Below are 13432 nucleotides of genomic sequence, written 5' to 3' on the forward strand. Positions count from 1 at the left end.
TCCGAGTGATTCCGATAGATTTGTTCAACCTGTTATTTCTCGTTTTTATGGTCATTATGTTCATTGGAACATGTTGATAGAAAATTTCTTAAGATAAAAAGAATATTGGTCTGTCGTTGAGGATGGAATTCAAGAGCTAGAAGCTGGAACTAGTTTGACAGATCCACAAAAGATGGAAATTGATGCACAAAAGCTAAAAGATTTGAAGGCAAAAAATTATTTGTTCCAAGCAATTGATCGTTCAATCCTTGAAACGATTCTTTATAAGGAAAGGGCAAAACATATTTGGGACTCAATGAAAAAGAAGTATCAAGGCAATGTAAGGGCAAAGTGTGCACTGCTTCAAACGTTATGAGGGGAATTTGAGAATTTGCGCATGAAGCCAGGAGAGACTATTTCAGATTATTTTTCCAAAACAATGACAATCATCAATAGGAAGCGTACTCATGGAGAAAAACTTGGAGATGTTGCTGTTATTAAAAAAAATTTACGATCCTTATTGTCAAAATATAATTTTATTGTCCGCTCAATTGAGGAATCAAAATACCTCGATTCTCTTTCAATTGATGAGTTAGATAACTCATTAATGATTCATGAGTCAAAATTTATTTTACAGGAGAGTAAGGAGCAAGCGCTGCAGGCACTATCGACTCAAAGATTCTGGGCATGGTAACAACAAATGGAGGGGAAGAAGCGCCGATGAGAGGAGAAATGTTTAAGATCGTCGCATGCCTGATGGGAAGCCAAAAGCTATAGACAAATCCCAGATTGAATGTTTTCGATGCCATAGGTATGGTCATTACCGTAGTGAATGCTATACCAACCTGAATGGAAACAATAACGGAGGTCGAGGTCGAGGCCATTGGAGAGGGAATGGTAGAGACCGTGACAGAGAAAAGGTAAATTTTACAGCAGCAACTAATGAAGAGGAAGACGAAGAAGTTGCTCTATTAATGGTGTGTGATTCGAATGAGGAGACTCGAAAGAATTTATGGTATCTTGATACAGGTTTAGCAATCATATGTATGGAGACCGATCAGAGTTCTCTGAGCTCAATGAGACATTTCGAACAACAGTAAAGTTTGGTGACAACTCTCTCGTTTCTGTCCAAGGACGAGGAAAGGTAAAGATCCAAACAAAGTTATCATCTGTCCAAAGTATTTCTGATGTTTTCTATGTTCCAAATCTAAAAACAAATTTACTTAGCGTGGTCAACTCCAAGAGAAGGGCTATGAGGTGATTATCAAGGATGGATTGTGCAAGATCCAAGATGTTAATCTTGGGTTAATTGCTAAATTCACCATGACGGCCAATAAGCTTTTTCCATTGCATATTCAACATATTAAACATGACCATTCTTGTTTTTTAACACAAGAAACAAGTTTGGCGTGGCTTTGGCATTACAGGTTCGGGCACTTGAACTTTGGAGGACTACAAACACTACAACAAAAAAAATATGGTTGCTGATCTCCCTACATTTGATATTCCTTCAAGAGTATGTAAAGATTGTGTTGTGGGAAAAATGCCTCGAGATAGTTTTCCAAAAGAAAAAGCCTGAAGAGCCTCAAAACAGCTTGAACTGGTTCACTCTGACATCTGCAGACCACTGAATCCAACTTCAAATAGAGGTAAGCGTTATTTTATAACATTCACAAATGATTTCAGTCAAAAGAGCTGGGTTTACTTTCTACATGAAAAATCTGAAGCCTTTGTAGCTTTTAAGAGCTTTAAAGCGTTGGTTGAAAAGAAAGTTGGAATGTTAATTAAAGCTTTTCGCAGTGATTGTGGAGGAGAATATCTTTCTCAAGAATTTGTAAGCTTTTGTGACTCTAATGGGATCCATAGACAACTCACTGCAGCTTATACTCCTTAACAAAATGAAGTGAGTGAAAGGAAGAATCGAACAATCTTAAATATTGTTCGAAGTCTCTTACGAAGAATTAATGTTCCCAAAGCCTTTTTGCCGAAGGCGGTGAGTTGGAGTGTTCATGTTTTAAATAGAAGCCCTACACATGCTGTTTGAAACATGACGCAGGAAGAAGCTTGGTCAGGTCGACAACCGGATGTGCATCATTTCAGGGTGTTCAGATGTATTACTTATTCTCATGTGTCAGATCAGAAGAGGACAAAGCTTGATGGCAAGGCTGAGAAGTGTGTTTTTCTTGGCATTAGCAATACGTCTAAAGCCTACAAATTATATAACCCCACCACCAAAAAAATTATTATCAGTCGTGATGTAGTTTTTAATGAGCAGGTGTTCTGGCCGTGGAAAGAAAATAATGACAACCAGTAGTTGAGGCAAATTCCAGCTGATTTTAGTGATGAGATCACAGAACCAACAATAGAACAACCTATAGTTGAAGCAGATCAATAGAATGGGCATGGTAAAAGAAACAGAAGAAAACCGGTGTGGATGAAAGATTATGTGGACAGTGAGAATCAATCTAAAGATGATGAAGATCCTCAAACACTTTTTGCTTTATTTGCAGATTGTGATCCTGTGAATTTCGATGATGCTTGTAAAGAGTTGAAATGGCAGGAAGCTATGAATGACGAGATTGCAAAAACAATAACAAACACACAAAGGAGTAGTTGAAACAGCAGAAAGATAAAAAAAATTGTAAAATGGCTATAAAAAGCCAAAAAAGAGATTGTAAGGGGTTGGTTATTTCTAGAATAGAAATCGAAAAAAAGCAAAAGCAATCAAAATACAAAAAAATCAAAAAAACTTCAAAGGTGATTTTTTATTTTTTTTGTCTTTGAATATGTTATTATATATATAAAAAATAAAAAGAAAAGAAAAGAAAAGAAACTCATTTAGTGTTCGGTATTCGGCCGTCGGAAGTCGTAGGGTTTTTTTTTTTCTTTGGGGGGTTTTGGCTTTAGATTTTTAGTTTAACTCCAAATTGGAGTTCTACACGAAAAGGCGAGAAAAAAAGGGAGTTTTTTTTATTTTTCTGGTCATCGGGGACGGCGGTCGAAGTCGTCGATAGCCAGTGGCCGCGACGGAGCCACGACGGTCCCCTTGGCCGGATTCTGGGCAGTGCCTAAAGAGAAAACAAAGAAAAGAGGGGTGTCTTTTTTTCTTTAAACATTGGTGAAATGAATTTTTGTGGCTTTTTTCTAACTTAAATAAGAGATCAAAACGGCACCGTTTTGGCCTGGATTCATAAACCCCAAAACGACGCCGTTTTATGGCATGACCTGATTACCGACCCAACTCGCCTCCGGATCCGCGTGTTTTTTCAGAAAGGGTCTATTTGCGACCCTGGTCCTTTCAATTTTGGGCCTCTTTTTTAATTTGGTTGTAGTTCCTTTTTCTTTTTTTTCGACCGCACCACTTAATTTTAAATTCCTTGACCGTTGACCCTTAGGGGAAGGACGCGTGTATTTTTGGATTAATTTCTTCGAAGCCCTCAAAACTTTGCATTGCGTTTTAACTTAGTCATTTATGTTCTTTTAATTCAGACCTTAGATTTCAATGGACATTCGATTTAGTCCTTATTTTCCCTTTTCCTTTATTAGTTTGTGATTTATAATTTGATTTTTATTTAAATTTCAATTTAATTTCTTATTTATTTAATTTCAGCTCTTCATTAAATTTTTTTATTTCATTATTATTTACTTATTTATTTAATTTCAACTTTTCATTATTTTTTCCTTTTTTTATTTACTTATTTATTATGGCAATTTCAGCCTTTTCATGATTTTTTATTTGCTTATTTATTTATTTATTGTTGCCTTGCTCTTTATTTTAAAATTCGTATAGTTCATTTTTGTACAATTTTATCATATTGTCATTATTACTTCATTTTTGTATTTCTTTTATTTTTAGCACATTCATGCCTTGTCTTTTTAATCATGCAGCTTCCGTTTATTTTTATTTTAAATAATCTTATCTATTTTATTATTATGATTACATTATTTAATTTATTTATATTTTATCATTCTAATATCCTACCCATATAGCCATTTTATTTTATTTTACCAAACTACTATATTATTTATACATGTTGTTCTATTTTATCCTTGTTATTATCATTTTACTTACTTATATTATTAATACAATAATAACTACTCTGATTAGTACCATTATTATAAAATTGATATTATTATTATAAAATTGGTATTCTAATTATTATTGTAGTTGCATTACTATCATCATTTCATATATTATATCACAACATATTCATTCGTTTTTTTTGTAAAAAAATAATAATAACAAAAAATGAGTTATCTTCGTTTTATATAACGTATAAAATGTTCAAAACCGAGGTAATGTTTATTATTTTGGAATTAAAAAAGTCATGTTCTTAACTTACGGAATATGGCTTCTTTCTAAAACCGAGATAGTCTAATATCTACTTTAAAATAAAAAAAACAAAGTTTTGGCAGTTGTTCTCGTTTTTAGAGATTTAAGGCATTGTGTCCTAACTTACTAGACATGACCCTTTTATTCTCGATTAACTTGAAATAAGCCCTTTTTGCGAAAATTACTTTAGTTAGGTAATGCCTTAATACAAAAAGGGATCGTGTTTTAAACTCTTTTCAAATTTTCAATTCTCGACACTAAGACATCAATTAATCGACTAGGTACCATTTTTGGGCGTTACAAGGGTGTTAATCTTTCCTCGTGCGTAACTAACTCCCAAACCCATTTTCTGGATTTTGTAGACCAAAAATCATCGTTTTAGTAAATTTAAACTTTTATTAAAATGATTAAATTACGAGGTGATCCAATCACACCTATATAAAAAGGACTGGTGGCGACTCTCATTTTTATTTCAAAAAATAAGCCAATTTCAAAAAACAAAGGTTTCGACAAATAATATAGGTGATCCAATTTCAATTCTAATCACATTACTTTTTTGAAAAATTATACAAAAATGGTCAAATTTTAGTTTTAACCCCTATGCTAAGTTCAAATTTGAGATTTTATCTCTATATCTAATTTTTGACATAATAATCTATTTTATATGATCTATCACAATAATTCTATACAAATAAATCTATTTTATTACTTAATTTATTATTTTAATTTTAAATTATATTATGAAGGAATTCATCCACACACTGAATAGTGTATAATATTTTAATTATATCACATCATATTTTTAATCTCAATTTATCTCATATTTTACTAATTTATCTCAATTTAATTCTACATTTATTTTCATAAAATATTAATAATATAAAACAATATTTTAATTGACAACTATTTAGTATAAATAAAAAAAATTAATTAATTATTTAAATCCATAGCATAGTGGGGCATACAATCTAGTTTTATATATACTATTATTTAAGTGGGTGATTGAGTTAGTGTTACAACTCAACTCGACACCAACTTAATCAAAAAATTTACGAAGATAACATTGCATATTTTTATTAAATTATATTATTACGAGGGTAATTTTATCTTTTTATAGAAACAAATTGAAAGAGTTACAAATGTTGAGATTTTAACCCATAACACTAGCATTTATAAAATCTTTTTCTTACCGCTTAAACCAAAGTTTTATTTTAATATATTTTTTTAAATTCAATGTTATTACATTAATTGTTTAACCGTTATGTTGGTAAAATAGATTATATTTTTCGGTACTATTAAGGTATCCTCCATGTCCGTTTTACGATCTATAAAAACTAATCTTTACGGGGATCTATAATTACCCCTCCAAATAATGTTGTCTCCAAAATTTTAACTTGCATTCTTGCTCAAAAGTGCAATATAATTTATTATTAGAAGCAGTAGATTATATTTGTGCGTTTGGGTCCTTAATTGAAACTTAGGCTTTTTTCCTTTTAATTGAAATAGATTTGAGAGGGAGCTAATCACGCGTAGTTAAAGATAAATTAAAATCAAACAAAATAAATAATTTTTTTATTGGATGTCTTTTTAATAAGCGGTGGTTATTTTAGATTTTTTTTTATTAAAACTTAAATTTCTTAAATATTTGAATTTTTTTAATCTATTTAATTGAGTTGATGCCTTTGATTCATGAAACTAGATTCAATACTAAATCATGATGGGTAAATTTTTTTGTGTAACAAATATATTTATAAAAGGTTTATATAAAAAAATAAATGAGATTTTAGTTGAAATGGTAAAAATTAAAATATCAAAATTTAAATTTCATAATGTGTTATTTTTTTAGATTTTATATTAAAATATGAAAAGACAAAAAAATTCTCACGATATTCAGTGGTGAAGAGGGAGGGGCCTCGACCCCCTTAGTTAAATGGAAAATTTTCCCTTTAGCCACTCTTAAAACGTAAATTACTCAAATTAAGTTTTTTAACTTTTAAATAAATGAAAAATTTTCATTTCCGCCCCTCTAAAAATATAAGCAATGAAATCTAAGCATTTTCATGAAAAAAATTTAACCTTGACACCTCCAAAATTTTATAATTTTATTTTGGCTTTCTTAAATAAAATTTCTAACTTCACATCTAACAATATATTTGTTATTGTTGTAAAATAATTAGGTATTTGATAATTTCCTAAATGAGTTGATGGATAACACAAGTTTAGTCGCTTAACATATAGGCACTGGATTATGGTACATCTATTATAACAAATTTATAAAAATTGATACAAAACAAAATGTGGCTTTGGTTGGTAATGTTGAGATTTTTAAAACCATGATATGTTAAGTTTGTGTAAAAGATAAATATCCTAAAAATAATATTTATTGCTTTGTAAAAGGAAATGAACTTTTGATAATTTTATAACTAAGTTGAGACTCAATTGATGGGTAAAATCAACTTAGGCAAGCATATTATAATATTATATATGATTTCGAAAATGTAGGTATTTTTCTAAACTTAATTCTTCTTTCGACTTGTTTTTTTGGGGCTATTTGTTGAACGAGGCATGAGCCATTTGATAGCTATGCAGCTCGTTTGGGCAATAAGGTAGAAGATAGATTTATTAGTTGTTTAGGCTTAGACAGTGAGCATGGCTCACCTTCAGCTTGTGTATATGGGTTGGGTTAGACTCAACTAAAATTTTAGATTTATTGGTTAGGTTTGACTCGAAAAATGAGTATAAAATTTTATCTAACAGTCCGAATAAAAATGCTAAAATTTAGGTCCGGTCCATCCATATTAAAATTTTTTATATTACTTTTTATATGAATTTTTTTTAAAGATATAATACATCAAACATACTAAAAACATTAAAATAAAATTTAAAAAATATGTATACTTAAATAACACCAAGATAGGTGTAGGTTAAAAAGCAAATGCCTTTAAAATAGTAACAAAATTAATAATAAAATAAGAGTTATACAATATCCAAACAATAACAATAAAATAGTAGCAACATAATAGTGAAATGATAGCAAAATAGTGAGAAAACAACAAGAAAATAACAACAAAATGGTAAAAAAAATAAAAGAGCAAGAAAACGATTTTTTTTTTACAAATTTGAGCTGGGTCGGGCTCAGGGTAAAAAAAAACCTTACTCGAGGCTTGACTTGTTTTCTAAATGGGCATTATTTTTTGCTCAAGCTTATTTTTCGAGTCTATATTTTTACCGAAATCCTTCCACTTTTCAGACGGACCTTCACCTTGACCCATGAACAAGTCTAACATGGAGTATCTAGTCTAAATTCATTCCATTGTAGTTAATGAATGGAATTTCCCTTCAACCTTTTTATTAGTACATTAAAAAGGATGAAACCATAATTAGACTAGGTGAGATTAAATTGTTCCAGAGCAATCATCATATAAATTTTGAAAAATTTCATCTGGGAGTTGCATATAACTATATATGTCCAGAGACATTGTCCACATATGTGGGATTTAGTTTAATTAAAATTAGTTCGTAATTTTATTGTGTTATAATAATTTAATTTTATAGTTTGATTATAAATTAATGTTATTATGGTTACCAATTTTATAATTTGAATTATTAAATAAGCGATTGGAGATGAGTTTTTGTATTAGGGTGGAACCGACCAAATTGAATTACGTGGGAGTATATTGTGTATAACAACACGGATCATGTGGACAAAGCCTCACTCCTGATCCAACTATTTCCCCTTCAACCACGTTACCCACCACATAATGACATCCCTTCACCATCGCAAATATGGTGAAATGATTTTGACAATTTTTCAAAAATCTCATCCCCATTTATTTTACCAAATAATAGATAAAAAAGGGTTAAAAAACTGCCACTATTTTCCTGGGTAACTCCAGAATTTATTGCTTAGAAAAACAGAAGCAAAACCAAAAGCAGTTCACTTTTCCATCGTTTCTACCCATTATTTACTTATTATTTATTCATTTTCAATAATTCTATGCTCTCCAACTCCCACTCTCCGTTCCAAATTCCCCTTTCCCTTTCCCTTTCTCTGTTTTATTTATTTCTTCTGCCCTTTCTCTAGCCGTTCGTTTCTTTCTTTTGTTTTTTTTTGTAATAATCAATCTTTCAAACTTTGAGGCCAATTCCGTCAGATCCTAAATGATCGCTTCCCCTCTTTGATTTCTTCCCCATAAACGTTACATTTTCAGGTACGTTTTCTTTCAATCTTTTTCTTTTCGACTCCCTCTTTTCCTTCTATATTTTGTGTTCCCCCCCCTTTATTTTCTGGGTATTTATTTTATGTTTTGCTTTTAAATTTGCAGGATCTGGGCTGTTTCTTTTGTTGGAATTCATTCCATATTGCTTTCAGGTAACTTGTTTTTGATTGTTTGGGTTTTTCCATGCCTTCGATGATGTTTTCCTTTTTGCCTAAAAAAATATTTTCCATACCTTTCTCTTTTATTTTGTTATGTAGGGAGATTCATCGGAATCGGTCATAGAGATCTAAATCTCGCAGTTTTTGTTAAGATTATTATTGTTTAAACAAGTTCAAAACTGGATTCGCATCTCTGGTGTTTTGTTTTGTTTTTTTTTACCTTGCTATTTTCCGTCCCCTAAATCCTTTCAGAGGCTTCCTTCTCCAGGTTTCACCCCTTTGACTATCAATATTTTGAATATCATGGAATTTCTTTGTAAACAAAGAAACCCTCTTTTCTGTTTGTGTGTGAAGCTATCGGCTTTTTTCTTGGAAACTATATCCATAACCTCAGTCCTATTCTTTTTGAAGCTTCATCTTTGAGACCCTCACCAGGGCGTTTGCGTGATTTTTTGTTTACCCTTTCCACTGTAGAATTTACTTTTGGTACTTAGTTTAAAGATTAAATAGAATATGAGGGTGAAGTAGAAGTTTACAAAAGTGGTTCCCCCCCGCCCCCGTGTTTGATAGGAATGGGGTTTGGGATCAATCATGCACTTTTGAACTTTTGAGTCATTAAGACATTAACCATGTGAGGATCGTTGTAGCGTTTGATAGAATATAGGAATTAGAATTGCATTTATTTAGAACCTAATATAAGGAAGACAAATGCGTGATGACTTTCTTTTCTTTCCTGAATGTAGATTCAATAGGCATTAGTAGTGAAGGATTGATTATAAAAGATTTAATGATTCATATCGGATCATATTTCTTTCATAAATGCGGAGTTTAATTGGACATTGCATTATGGCATCCTCTACTCGTTGTGCTCTATTTACTACTTCCATAATTCATTCTTGATAATTCGGAACTTAAAACTGTAATTTCCTTTTCTTGGGCAGGCAAATTCTGATTTGTGGGTACTCCTCAGAGAGCTATATAAATCACAGTAATATTTAGATTTTATATAGGAAATGTTAGGAGGCAACAACAGTAATTCTGTGCTTCCCATTTTCCTGGATGAGAATCATCTTCAATATCAGAATCAGACTAATGGATCAAACCAACTGCAGTTATTTGGAAGCTGTAAGTTTTTTTTATTTTTCATTTATTTTGCAATTAATCTTTTTTTTTTAAATTTCTCTCAATGCCCTCTTTTGACAGGCAAACCCACAAATCCATCCCCTTTTTCCTGAAATTTTCAGTGGTAACTAATAGTTATTGTTTAACACTTCAGTGCCAGCTGGGTGCAATGTTGATCCTGTGAATTATTTTGGAAATGAACATCTTGCTCCCATGATTCGACCCAATAAAAGAGGCAGAGAAACAGAAGACATTCAAAGGCAGCAAAAGCTACAAATTTCCTTGAATTACAACATCTGTAAAGAGGAAGCTGACTGTTCAGCTGGCATTCCAAATCCTAATGCCGTGTCAACTGGCTTACGGCTATCATATGATGATGATGAGCGAAATTCAACTGTGACTTCTGGTAGTGGAAGCATGACACAGGGACCATCAATGATCTTGTCACTCGGTGACAACATTAGAAGTGAACTTGATCTTCAGAAAGAAGAGTTTGATCAGTACATCAAAATTCAGGTATTATTGTGGTACACCAATAAAAATAAAATGTCTCCTTTCAATCTTTTCTCTCAATATCAGGGGTTTCTTAATTAAATATTAGAAATAGCTCGACTACAAGCAGATGTTCTCTTTTTTAGAAAGCTCCTACTATTGGCTGCTCTTCTTCTAAGTAGGTTTCGTGATACATAGCGTAGTATTACCTAATAACTCATAGTTATGTTGATGCATTTGCTATTGGCTGGCCCAAAGGTGTTTGATATATTTTTCTTCTATTTGTAATCATTCAGATGTAGCTTCTGTTTGGAGCTAGGCCATGATAATGGCATAGTATTTCATGGTCAATACATTTCATACATTCATGGTTGTTTGTTATGCTTAGCATTGAGATGCCTAGTAAGATTACTCTGTTCACCTTATTCTAATAAAAAAAGGTTTAGTAATCGAAGTATCTAATTGGATATTGGTTTAAATGTGATGGTATGATTTTTGTTCATCTTTTTCTGTAAATAGGAAGAGCATCTGACAAAGGGAATAAGAGACATGAAGCAGAGACACATGGCTTCTTTTCTTGCTGCTATTGAGAAAGGCATCAGCAAGAAGCTTAGGGAGAAAGATATGGAACTAGAGACTATGAATAACAAGAATAGAGAACTGGTTGAGAGAATAAAGCAGGTGACTGCAGAAGCACATAATTGGCATTATAGAGCAAAATACAACGAGTCAGTTGTTAATGTGTTGAAGAGCAACCTTCAGCAAGTAATCTCACAAGGTGCTCAACACGGGAAAGAAGGTTTTGGAGATAGTGAAGTTGATGATGCGACCTCCTATATTGATCCGAACAACTTTCTCAGTATTCATCTTGGGGCTGCAAAATGTGTTTCCAAGGGCATGAAGGAACACATTATTTGCAGAGCATGCAACGCAAAGGAGGTGTCCATTTTGTTGATGCCGTGTAGGCACCTCTGCTTATGTAAAGACTGTGATTTATCAATCAATGTTTGCCCTGTATGCCAGGAAACGAAAACTGCTGGTGTCCAAGTGTACTTATCCTAAAACTGTGAAGCAAATTCTTGAAAAAAGATGAAAAATTTATACCCTTACGTGTGTGTGTGAGAGACATCCAGCATCCCCCCCCCCCTCTCCTAATAGAGACAATGTATGAAAAGTAAACCATTTTCATGAAATGGAGTATGCAAAAGCATCCTTTGTTCAGTCTCCCAAGTCTCCCCCACCCCACCAATCTTACATTTTATCTTTTTGGTTGTGGTTTTCGTGGTGTGTTGCCGATGTCTTTAAAATCCATGGTTTAGATTATTAAGCTAAAAGTATAATAAGCCAAAGGTAGGTGAAGAGTTTGAGAGGTTCAAAGATGATAGCAGATAGCTGATGATGGTGGTTGGGGTTTGTCCCTGTCTTCCATTTTAATAGTTTCCTACCATTCTTTTTGGTGGTTGGCCATTTTCCTCCTTTTTCTTTTTCATTTTATTTTTAGATATGGATAGTAGGGTTCATATCCTTTTCTATATCGCCTTTGAAATCCGTTTCTTTTTCATATTAATTATATTTAAAATATATTTTAAAACAAGGAAAAGTTAATATATATTAAAGTTTGATTAGTTCATTTATGGATTTTATTAATCAAAAGTTAATTGGCTTATCCATTTCCATCAAACCCTACATTAATTATTAAGTTGATTCACCCCCATATTGATTTGGTCGTAATCCCAATTCCCAATCATCAACAACTCTATTTTCTAAACTAAGCCGAAACAAGTAGTACAGGATTGATAACCGAGGGCCTTAGCCCATATCTGTATTCGTATATTAAATTGATCTTCCCTCTATCCCTATTAATATTTCAATTATTTGGAGAAATGGCTTCGACCGGAGGTGGTGGTCCTGCTAAGGAGAACGGTTTTTCGGGCCTAAGGGGCGTTGGTGGTCGTGTGACTAACAAGGTGAGATTGAGAGAAGATGACCCATCTGAAGAAGAGTCTTTTAAATGAAATTGGAAAGATGATTGGTAATGTTATCAAGGTCAATTATAACATCCGAGTAAATCGCTAGAGTCAAAAATTAGAATTGAGGATAAGATCTAGAGGATGGAGTATGAATCTCTCCCTACCATATGTTTTAAGTGTGAACATTATGGTGACTTGAAAGATGGTTGTCCCGAAATCAAAAAGGAAAATATGGAATGGAGGATAATATAGCAGTCTTGCCTAAAAAACCATCGGTGGAATACAGGGCAACGATGGAGGACTATGGTTCATAGATGGTGATGCAGAGGAAGACAAGGAAGCCAATTAGGAAAGAATCTGGTTTTGGAAAGAACATTGAAAATCAAGGATTTATAAGGAATGGATCACGATTCAATTAGGTAGTTTTGGAAAAAATCCTTAGTCTTTTGAACATTTTGACACTAATGTTACTTTGGACACCTTTGAAGAAAGGATCATAGGATCGAGTGTATGAGGTAAACGATTTGTCCCTTCTCACTTTAGTTTGTAATCTTTTTCTAAGTTCTAATGAAAGTTGCTTTACCCTAAAAAATATTTGTAATCAATATTTTCAATCACGATATACAATTTTTTATACAACATTTGCTATAGGAGATGGGAGTAATATGATTTGAACCTGTGTCAAACAAATGTCTACTAAAAGTTTTAATTACTGTTCCATTCAAATTAAGATAAGACATGATATACAATTTTTTTAATCTATCTTTTTTTTTTGAAGAAAATTATAATTATACTTTCACTTTTTAAAAAGAATTTTTTTTATGTGGGTTAAAATAAGTTTGACAGAAATTTTTTTATAAATTTTAAAATTTAATAGTAGAATTACTTGCCAACAACACAAATTGAAAATATTACTATGGCTGTATGTAATTAAATAGAATTGTATTTTTTTTATATGTTACAAATGAGGATGAAATGACAACCATATAATTTAAACCATGGTATTTAAAATACCAACAATGAGCCTTTATAATATTGGCTAAATTTAACATTTTTATTTAGTTTATATTTTGAAATTTTAATTTATTAACTAACAATTTAATTTAAATTCTTATATTATACAATAGTTTCATAAAATAATATGGTAAATTAAAATAT

The 13432-nt window shown here is 31.8% G+C and overlaps 1 protein-coding gene across 1 annotated transcript; it reads left to right on the top strand.

Annotated features, from left to right (window-relative positions):
• Positions 1-8031: 8031 nt before the first annotated feature.
• LOC121203044 (E3 ubiquitin-protein ligase BOI) lies at positions 8032-11525 on the top strand. Its single transcript, XM_041106918.1, has 5 exons — positions 8032-8523; positions 8638-8684; positions 9632-9815; positions 9967-10328; positions 10824-11525. The coding sequence occupies exons 3-5, from the start codon at positions 9704-9706 to the stop codon at positions 11364-11366; spliced, it is 1017 nt and encodes a 338-aa protein (XP_040962852.1). The 5' UTR covers positions 8032-8523; positions 8638-8684; positions 9632-9703; the 3' UTR covers positions 11367-11525.
• Positions 11526-13432: the final 1907 nt, after the last annotated feature.

This window comes from Gossypium hirsutum, chromosome D12, assembly GCF_007990345.1.
Source record: "Gossypium hirsutum isolate 1008001.06 chromosome D12, Gossypium_hirsutum_v2.1, whole genome shotgun sequence".
Taxonomy (NCBI): domain Eukaryota; kingdom Viridiplantae; phylum Streptophyta; class Magnoliopsida; order Malvales; family Malvaceae; genus Gossypium; species Gossypium hirsutum.